Source organism: Physeter macrocephalus, chromosome 13, assembly GCF_002837175.3.
Source record: "Physeter macrocephalus isolate SW-GA chromosome 13, ASM283717v5, whole genome shotgun sequence".
In the NCBI taxonomy this organism is placed as follows: Eukaryota; Metazoa; Chordata; class Mammalia; order Artiodactyla; family Physeteridae; genus Physeter; species Physeter macrocephalus.
Genome location: NC_041226.1, coordinates 71,004,030 through 71,015,324, shown reverse-complemented (window position 1 = coordinate 71,015,324; position 11,295 = coordinate 71,004,030). Strand labels below are relative to the sequence as shown.

The 11,295-nt window shown below is 37.0% G+C and overlaps 1 protein-coding gene across 7 annotated transcripts in view; it reads right to left on the bottom strand.

Annotated features, from left to right (window-relative positions):
• Positions 1 to 11,295, bottom strand: part of PCCA (propionyl-CoA carboxylase subunit alpha) — a 378,662-nt gene that overhangs the window by 220,245 nt on the left and 147,122 nt on the right. For all 7 annotated transcript variants that reach the window (XR_008619078.1, XM_028497435.1, XM_007103730.4 and 4 more), the window contains one exon: positions 5,673 to 5,823. Coding sequence is in view for 6 of the 7 variants with exons in the window: in XM_028497435.1 (XP_028353236.1) it covers positions 5,673 to 5,823 (151 nt within the window). In the remaining variant the exon portion in view is untranslated. The remainder of the gene's footprint in view (positions 1 to 5,672; positions 5,824 to 11,295) is intronic.

Genomic DNA, 11,295 nt, shown 5'->3' with positions numbered 1-11,295 from the left:
GCCATAAAAAGAAACGAAATTGAGTTATTTGTAGTGAGGTGGATGGACCTAGAGTCTGTCCTACAGAGTGAAGTAAGTCAGAAAGAGAAAAACAAATACCATAGGCTAACACATATATATGGAACCTAAGAAAAAAAAACAGGAAAAAAAATGGTCATGAAGAACCTAGGGGCAAGACAGGAAAAAAAGACGCAGACCTACTAGAGAATGGAGTTGACAATATGGGGAGGGGGAAGAGTAAGCTGGGATAAAGTGAGGAGTGGCATGGACATACATACACTACCAATGTAAAATACATAGCTAGTGGGAAGCAGCTGCATAGCACAGGGAGATCAGCTCAGTGCTTTGTGACCACCTAGAGGGGAAGGATAGGGAGGGTGGGAAGGAGATGCAAGAGGGCGGAGATATGGGGATATATGTATATGTATAGCTGATTCACTTTGATATAAAGCAGAAACTAACACACCACTGTAAAGCAATTATACTCCAATAACGATGTTAAAAATAAAAAAACCCCAAAAACTTCACATGGAAAAGTAAGAGTAATCAGAAAGAATATTCCTACTGGATCCTGTATTATAATAAAAAGATATAACATCTAAAATAGTCTGGTACCAGCACATGAATAAACAGAAAGGTTAAAAAAAGAAAACAGTCAACATCTGCATACATATGAGAATTCAGTACATAATGAAAATGACTTCTAATTAATGTTGAAAAGAATGATTATTCAATAATGGCTGTGACAAACATTAACCATTTGAAAAAAATAAAATAAATTTGAAAAAAATAAAATAAAAAAATAAAATAAATTTGAAAAAAATAAAATAAATTCCAGATGAAGTGAAAATTTCATTTGAAAAAAATGAAAATTTTTGAAAAAAATTTGAAAAAAATAAAATAAATTTGAAAAAAATACAATAAATTCCAGATGAAGTGAAAATTTCACCAAGGAAGATGAAATTAGTACTAAAAGAAAACATGGAAGAAAAATGTTTCAATTATAATTGAGTAGGAAAAGTCTAAGTGTATCACAACATCAGAAATGATAAAGAGATTTAGAAATTCAACTGCAAAATTTAAAAACAAAAATTTTCTCCCTAGGAAGAAAAAATATATACAAAGTCAAAAAGACAGGCAACAGGTGAGAGGAAAGTAGCCACAAATCATACCTGTATATTTTATATCTACATTCATTTGTTAATCCTGCCGTGAAACAAACACAGTTTCTGGACTGGAGAAGGAAGCAATTGTTTACTCACAGAGCATCTTCACACCATTTCTCACACCCCAATTCCCCATGGGTCTAACGTCCCTGTGCGTGCAGAGATGGTTGTGCACCTATCACAGGGGCAGAACCCCAAAAATATTTATCTCAGAGCTTATATAAGAGTTGCTGGGGACTTCCCTGGTGGCGCAGTGGATAAGAATCTGCCTGTCAATGTAGGGGGCACGGGTTCGAGCCCTGGTCCGGGAAGATCCCACATGCCACAGGGCAACTAAGCCCGTGCGCCACAACTACTGAGCATGCACTCTAGAGCCCGTGAGCCACAACTACTGAGCCCATGTGCCACAACTACTGAGCCTGTGCGCCTAGAGCTCATGTTCCGCAACAAAGAGAAGCCACTGCAATGAGAAGCCTGCGCACCACACTGAAGAGTAGCCCCCACTCGCCACAACGAGAGAAAGCCCATGCACAGCAACGAAGACCCAACACAGCCAAAAATAAATAAATAAATAAATGTATTTAAAAAAAAAAAAAAAAAAGAGTTCCTGGCACGTCCGCCCTTCTTCATCTCTGGGAGAGAGCGCAAACTTGGCTCTGGGAAGTAAACAAATCCTTCTGGGGAGAGAGGGGGAAGGCCTCTATTTACCAATCTGGAATGTCAACAAATGGCTCTGGAGAAAGATAAGACTTTCTCTCTCTAGCACTCTATCTTCAAACCTGTTATAATTGAATCGGGTGCCAGAGGTCTTTGGTTACAAAGCCCTCACTCTTTAAAAATGTGAAAATATTCATGGAGCAGTGCTTCCTGATGATATCACAAATGGCTGATTTCCCAAAAAAATAAGAATATCTATAAGTCAATAAGAAAACCCAAAGGGCAAAGGAAATGTAAAGGAATCTATGAAGAAAAATTCATCCTCACTCATAATAAGAAAAATGAAAATGTGACACATTTTTCACTACCATACAAAGATCCAAAGGCAAAACTTGCCTTTTGGCCAGGCAAGTTCTTCTATAAAAGGCAACTTGATAATACTTCACTAAATTATAAAAGGACATATCACTTTCCAGGCAATTCTACTTCCACATGTGCAAAATGATGACGTATAGGGTCTTTCAATAATTGCACTATTTGCTAGAGCAGAATACTGCAAAAATTATCACTAGGAAACTAATGAAATTATATGACTGTACATCCATACAACTGAATATTAAAAATCACAAAAATGAAGAAGATAATGCTTTAAATTAGGTATGGAATACTACAAAAAATATATTTTAAAGTAAAACAAAGGTTGCCTCTACAGGAAAAATACATGGTTGTGGTAACGAAAATGTGGTATGGGAAGTTGTTTTTCCAATGTATACTCTTCTGAACAATTTAGATTTTCTTTTAACCAAGTATTACCAATTCTTAGTATTTCAATTCAATAAAGTAGGAAACTAAAGTTATTCAAGCAAAATTACATATCATTTATTTCATTAAAATAACTTTTTTTTTTTTTTTTTTTTTTTTTTTGCAGCCACTGTTGTGGCCTCTCCCGCTGCGGAGCACAGGCTCCGGACGCGTAGCCTCAGCGGCCATGGCTCACGGGCCTACCGTTCTGCGGCATGTGGGATCTTCCCAGAAGATCCAGGCACGAACCTCTGTCCCCTGCATAGGCAGGCGGACTCTCAACCACTGCGCCACCAGGGAAGCCCTAAAATAACATTTTAATAAAATTGTGTTTTTTGGTAAAGTATCCATCTATCCATCTTCAAATGAAGACAGAAGGAAACAGGTGAGCATGGGTGGATACATATGTGCACTCCTACTAGGAGAAATGAACAGAGACCATTCCAAGCAACGGGGTAACATGATAAAGGCACACAGAGGTCAAACTGAATTCAGGGAAAAGAAAGGAGAGATTAAGGCCACAGAGAAAAGGGACTCGTAATGCAAAAGCATTTGAATTTTATCTTTCAGCAAAAGCAAACAATGACTTTAAAAACAAACATATATGGGGATAGCATAGATAATCCTGATACATAAATTCTGACCAAACTGAGAACAAAACCAGTATTTATGCACCAAACCTGGTGACTTTCTCAGTGTTTCTCTTTAAGGAGAAACAGTATTTATTTCAAATATCGCTCTTAAGAAAATCCAGCAAAGTGAAGATGCTATTCACATTTCTGTTACCAGGAAAAAATATACAAGTACTAAAGCTGGAAAAAGTGACAGTTTAATCAGGAAATTTCAAGGAAAAAAAAAAAAATTATAGCTCTCCAGGCTCAAACTGAAACACTAATTAGAGATAACATATATCTTAGAAGATAAACAATTTGGTGAATGTGCCTTAAGTATTATAATTTAAGGTTAGCAAACAAATGTGAAACACAAAATCTACTATTAAAAGGACATTTGAATTGTTTAAACAATATCGGAAAGACGTCATTGAAATATCTAAGAATGTCTTTCTGAATACTATGAAATCCAAGATCCTTTTTTCACACTCCCATTCAGTTTCACCCTCCACCAGCAACTATCCCTCCATCACACAGATGCTTCTTAAAAAAATCAAAATTAATTTGTCTGGTAACTGACAAGATTACTGCCACTGGAAGCAAATGCAAGAGAGAAAAGAGATACTGTTACACATTAAATGGGAGACAAATTATAAAAGTGCTATTAAACAGCATAAAATTAAGTACTATGAGATCTAATACGATAAAATTCTTTATGAGTTTCATTTTTTTCCTAAAATTCATTTATAATCTTTTTTGAGGGTACTGAACATAATTTCCTGGCAAGCCATCCATGAAACAAACTATAAACGTAGGTACCTAAATGATTTAGACTCCCCACACAGAATTATTTGATAATAAATATCAACTTTTGGAAGTCTTATACCAAAAACAACCATGGGTCAAACTTAAAAAAACTTACAGGCTGAGATAAATGAGCCAGAAACAAACAAAAAATAAACAGATTGAAAAAAAAATAGAACATAATAACAAAGTGCCCTAAACAAACACTGGTTATTAATTTTGCAAATTCTGTTAAGTACCCCAACTAAACCATCTAGTATTCCTTGTGCCTTGAATAAAATAAAAATATACTGCAGTCACTTCAAATTGCGTTCAGAATCATATTACAAGCTATTAGTCTCATCATGACATAAGTCTCCATTTTAATCAAAAACATGATTTCCCAGCTAACTATCTAATTAGACATTTTCATTATAAAGACATATTTTTAATCAAAATCAAATTAATCTTTAAAAGGCAAAATTCTGCCACTTCTAAAGATGTTCACAAGAATAGAATACAAGCTAAAAAAGTTATTTCAAGCAGGAGTAATAGTAAGTTTTGAGCAAAAACTACTGAGGTTAATACCTATACAAACTATAAATATGTATTACCATTGGTCTCAAAATGCATCTAGATACATAAATTCTGCCACAGTAAATGAAAATCAGTCTCATGGTATATCTCATAAGCACAATGTTGAGAAAAGAAACCAAATATAAAAATCATACAGTATGATCCCACTGATTTAAAGTTTAAAAAAGAAACAGGCAAAATTAATTCAATTTCCCAGGTGTGCATAAATAAAAGGAAGAACTATCCAGAAATACAGGAGATATTTAGAATTCAGTCAGAATAGTAAATAAGAAGATGGAAGCGGAATCACTGAGAAGGGGAAGAAGTTCAGGGGCAGAGGTAAGAAGCGCTGGGCATTTTGGTACTTCCCGATCCTACTGAGGCTTACGTGAACTCTTGCTTTTAATAATTTTTTCAACTACACATTTGTATTCTATGTAATGTTCTGTATGTGTATGTTAGTTTACAATTTAAATCAAAGAAAAGGGGGAAGAAGGAAGGAAATAAAGCCACTAGTGAGTTACAGCACCAGTGGCTTCCAGAGACCTTGACTGAAACTGAGGAAGCATGTCCCTAAAGTCAAGTTCCAGGGCAGCCGCTTGATTTCTCAACCTCATTACTGTGGCAGAGGTGTCAGTTCCTCTAGAAGCCAGGTTGGGTGGTACAGCTCTGAGAGTCATTCCTGCAAGTTCACTCTAGATACCCTTCCTTCCTCCATCCCTTCCAATGATTGGTAAGCCCTTAATCCCTTTCTGTTTATCAAATCTAGAGTAGTTTCTCTTATCAGCACATGAACCCTAACCAATGCACTTCCATCAAGAAAGTTCAAGGAAAAAAAAAAAAAAGGAATTTCCAGTATGAAGTATTAACAGTAACAAAGCAGAAGGGCTAGACACTGACCATTAAATTAACCTGATACTTATCTGTCATTTCCAACAGATTTCTTAGCACAAGCATAAAAACTAAATACTTAACACTTTAAGGAGTTGATTTTTAGTTTTTATAACACAAGAAGGGGTGGTGAAGAAGGGAAAAGTATAGAGGCGTGGAGAGGAATGAAAACCAGAGTTTCTGTTACCTGGAGTCTTGTATTCATTTCCAAGAAATAAAAATTCTTTTTTGAGTCCACAAGGAATTCTACGGTTCCAGCAGAAGAATAATTTACTGCTTTGGCAAGGGCTACAGCTTGTTCTCCCATTGCTCTTCGAGTCTCAGAATCCAGAAAAAGGCTGCAAATAAGAAAGAGTAATTTCCTACATTTTGAACAAAAATTAAGTAATCTTTTGTGTGCATTACATAAAAATTTTCTTAAAGTTTACTCAGATATGATCATCTGTATCAACTTAAGATTTCATATTAGATGCCTTACATATGCTTATAATGTATGCTTATTGTGTTATTAAGCATAACATGTTTAAATAAATCAACTTAAGATTTTTATAAAACATCTGAACTTTCCACACTACACTGCGACTTCGATCAATCTATAAAATATACAGTTACTTTAGCACAAGTAGTTGTTTTCTACAAGTTAAATTTAACATATGTATTCATAATTTCTCCAAGTAAGACTGGAAGTCGTGCCCTATGGAGAAAACGTTTGTGTTAGGTGAGCTTCCTTCAGGCAAGCATTATAGCGCTGCTGGCCGAGACGGTGAGTTCAAGGTTAATGAATCAATAGTATGTTTTAAAATAAGGTGTCTTTCAACAGAAACACATACAAAACAAGGTTATGTATTAGTCAGTTGATGAAAATGTTCTGACCAGAGGCTCACAGAAACTTAAATCTGTATTTCCCCTAGGAGCAATGCTTCAGTATTTATTAATTCAGTGTTCACAGTGACTTTATAAAACATAACTACCACAGGACTTCCCTGGTGGCGCAGTGGTTAAGAATCCGCCTGCCAGTGCAGGGGACACGGGTTCAAACCCTGGTCCGGGAAGATCCCACGTGCCGCAGAGCAACTAAGCCCATGTGCCGCAAATACTGAGCCTGTGCTCTAGAGCCAGCGAGCCGCAACTACTGAGCCCACGTGCCGCAACTACTGAAGTCCTCATGCCTAGAGCCTGTGCTCCGCAACAAGAGAAGCCACCGCAATGAGAAGCCCGTGCACTGCATCAAAGAGTGGCCCCTGCTCGCTGCCAACTAGAGAAAGCCCGCACGCAGCAACGAAGACCCAACACAGCCAAAAATTAATTTAAAAAAATAATAATAACTACCACAAATTACAAGAATCCACTGTACATCTAATAAATCCTCAAAACTTTTGTTTCACAATAAAAAAGCACCTTCCAGCAGGCAAGTAAGGGTTTCAATGAACCCTGAAAAGAATATTATCAAATCATTTCTGCATTTTCACATATTTTGCTTCTATGAAAAAAAGCTCTAATAAAACACTACTTTTCTATTTGTGGATTAAAATTATTCTCAAATGTGTAAGATTTAGATGACATTTCATGAACTTTTTATTATGGAAGAGTATAATGAACTTGTACATACCTGTTTCCCGTATGTAACAATTATTACTACATAGCTATTCTTGTTTTGTCTATGATGCATGTCCACTTTTCTACCAGCCCCACCTCCCCCCCCCTTTTTTTTTTTTGGCTGTGCCACCCACCTTATGGGATCTCAGTTCCCCGACCGGGGGCTGAACCCACGCCATGGCGGTGAAAGCCCGGAATCCTAACCACTAGGCCATCAGGGAACTCCCCCATTTTTTTTTTTTTAAAGCAAATCCCAAATTAGGTATCGCTTCTTCCATAAAAAAAACTTCCATATCTGTTTCTATAAGTACTCTTTTATAACATAATCACACTTTTAAAATTAACAAGAACTCCTTAATAGCTTTAATATCCAGTTAGTACTCAAATTTCCTGGATTATCTCATAAATATCTTTTTAGAGCTAATATCTTTGAATCAGGATCCAAATAAGATCGAGCCACTGCATTTGACTGGTTTTTACATCTTTATGATTCTTTTAACTTGTAATGCCCTCTTCTATACAATGTGCCGTTTTAATTTCTAATACCCATCAAAATACTTATTAGAGAATTTCTGATTAACCTTTGCTAAAAGAAAACGTGTACTCAGGTAAATTGGGAACATGTCATCCGGCTACACTGATTAAAATTAAATTTATTCCTGAAATCTCCTATCAGTAGCTAGCTTGAGGATGACTCTTTTTTTTTTTTTTTTTTTTTTTGGTATGCGGGCCTTCCTCTGTTTTGGCCTCTCCCGTTGCGGAGGACAGGCTCCGGACGCGCAGGCTCAGCGGCCATGGCCCACGGGCCCAGCCGCTCCGCAGCATGTGGGATCCTCCCAGACCGGGGCGCGAACCCGGTTCCCCTGCATCGGCAGGCGGACGCGCAACCACTGCGCCACCAGGGAAGCCCTCTTCTTTTTTTTTTAAGCCAAGGATCTGGTCATTTTCCTGTCTCATTGCTCTACATGCAATGTCCACAAGGTCTTTCAACATCCATATTACATTTCTATCTCTTGTAAACTGCTGATTAGATCTAGAGCCTTGAACAGATTCAGGTTTGACTGGTTGAGGGGGAGGCAAGGATACTTCACAGGTGGGAAGTGTACTTCATACTGTCTCCTCGTTGATGACGTTAGGATTCATCATTGGATTCGGATGTTATGAATCTTATCTACCTATTATAAATAACAGTTCTGCATTAACCTAACAGATACAGGCATAGATGACATTTCAACAATAATGGCTGACAAAATTAATGCAACCAAAAAGAAAAAAAAGGAAATGCAACTGAAGATTAACATCGTAACATTTGGATAATCTCAAGCACAGGTGAGTAAAACTATTTTTGTCCTGTCTGGTCTTATTCTTTCCCTTGTCATAAACTCTGCTAGTGATACTCAGAGCTGCAAGCAAGCTCACCACTGCACTCGAAGCAAAGAGGGAGATTCTTACTCCAGGAATTGAAAACTGCATATTCCATTTATTTTAATATTTCACAATACACAAATACATATCAAGTCACTATTAACAATCGGTTCTAGTTTTTTTTCCTACTGCTTTAAGTTTTCCTTGGATTTTTCTCTCAATTAATAGATGAGATGTTCATATGAAAAACTTACATTTCTAGAGAAAGAAAGGAAACAAATAAAAATCATGATTCAAGGTTCCCAGTCTGTGAAAGATTTCTATCCCAGGTAAGACTTGAGTGGATTTCCAATAAAAAGAGAAAGTTAATTATATTGGAAGTGTTAAGACAAGAAGATAAGAAAACATAAGACAGCAAAAGTGCTGTGTCAGAGACTACTACTGTTCTACCATCATCCCCTGTCCCCTTTTTCCATTCAACTAGCTGGGCGCATGGTTACTTTGGGAAAACAGACACATCCTAGACTACCTAGAAAAGTACCTAACTTCGTATCACTGCCAAGTCAACAACACTGGCAGGTTCTAGGACTCTTCCTAAAGACATAGACAGAACATTCCTTTTGGTTCTCTTCTTCCATTCGTCTTACATCCTGGTTCTGGGCCAAGAGATAAAGGGCTACACCCCATGTAAGCCACAAAGGGCTGTTCTTCACAGCATGGTGAAGATGGGAAAGACTCTGACAGGTGCATGTTTTGGGGGAGGAAATCAGGGTATGAAGATGGACAAATGAAGGTTGAGATGCCCATTAGATATCAAAATGTAGGTGTTGAGTAGACTGTTGGATATTTAAATCTATAATTGGGGGGGGGGGGATATAGGATTTGATTTTTACCAATACTCTGTGATTTTAAAAAATCCACTCATATTCAGACCTAATCTTTTCAGAAATCACACACACACATTTTTTCAAGGCACACTGGCTATGCTGATTAAGCTACAATTGGTTACATTCCTTAATGTCTGGTTACTAAAAATACCAATGAACACTCAACTGGGGATTTTTAAGAACTAAGAGGAAACCAGAATATATATAAATACCAACCTAGCGTCAAAGGAGAAACGAAGCTCCATGAAATTGCTACACCAAACACATGACAGGTGGCTTGGAGAAGTGCCCAAAGCAGTTCTGATGAATCAAGGAATCTCTAAGAACCATGTCCCAAAGGCCTTTTCATGGTAAGATAAACTCGGGAAATTCAGGATCAACTTTATGAAACTTTTGCCAACCGGAGAGCCTAGAAGGTAGGTATCCCAGAAATTCCACATGCTCAGACACACCAACAGGGTCTAGGCTACCTAGAAGACTATGGGAGTCAGAGTGGGTTATCACCCCACTTTTTCCTCTAATAAAACCCCAACTTCTTGTTCAAGTATTCTCTCACTTTCACGCACTGAAGTACTGAGAAAGATCAAGTGGCAAATTCTTAATTATAAAAATATACATTAAGACCACTTCAAACTAAAAAGCTTCTACACAGCCAAGGAAACTATCAACAAAATGAAAAGGTAACCTACTGAATAGAAGAAAATATTTGCAAATCATATGTCTGATAAGGGGTTAGTACTCAATATACATAAAGAATTCATACAACCCAATAACAGGAAAAAAATCTGATTTTAAAATAGGCAAAAGATCTAAATAGACACTTTTCCAAAGAAAACACACAGATCGCCAACGGGTACATGAAAAGGTGCTCAACATCACTGATCATCAGGGAAATGTACATCAAAACCACAATGAGGTATCACCTCGCACCTGCTAGGATGGCTATTATCAGAAAGACAAGAAATAACAAGTGTTGGCAAGGATGTGAAGAAAAGGGAACCCTTGTGCACTGTTGGTAGGAATGTAAATGGTGCAGCCATTATGGAAAACAGTATGGAAGTTACTTTAAAAGTTAAAAACAGAACTACCATATGATCCAGCAATTCCACTTCTGGGTATTCATCCGAAGAAAACAAAAACACAAACTTGAAACGTGCACCCCCACCCCATGTTCACTGCAGCATTATTTACAATAGCCAAGACATGGAAACAACCTAAGTGTCCATTGATGTATGGATGAAGAAAGGTAGTATATATATATATGTATATTATATATATGTATATATATACACACACCACATACACACATGCAGTGGAATATTATTCAACCATAAAAAAGAATGAAATCTTGGGAATTCCCTGGCAGTCCAGTGGTTAGGACTCCGTGCTTTCACTGCCAAGGGTGCAGGTTCGATCCCTGGTCAGGGAACTAAGATCCTACAAGCTGCACAGCCCCCAGAAAACCCAAAAAACAAAAAAGGAATGAAATATCGCCATTTGTGACAACATGGATGGACTCTGAGGGCATTATGCTAACTGAAATAAGTCAGACAGAAAGACAAAACACTGTATGATCTCACTTATACGTGGAATCTTAAAAAAAAAAAACAACAAATTCATAGATGCAGAAATCAGACTGACGGTTGAGGGTGAGGGGGACATAAACGGTACAAACTTCCAATTATAAATAAGTCGTTGAGATGCAATGTATAGGATGGTGACTATAGATGATAATACTGTATTGCTTATTTGACAGTTGCTAAGAGAGTATATCTTAAAAGTTCTCATTACAAAAAAAAAATTCTGTAACTATATACGGTGACGGATGTTAACTTCCTATGGTGATTTCACAATACATACAAATATTGAAACGTTATATTGTAAACCTTAAACTAACATAATATAGTTGACCCCTGAACAACACAGGTTTGAACTGCAAGGATCCACTCACACTTTTCAATA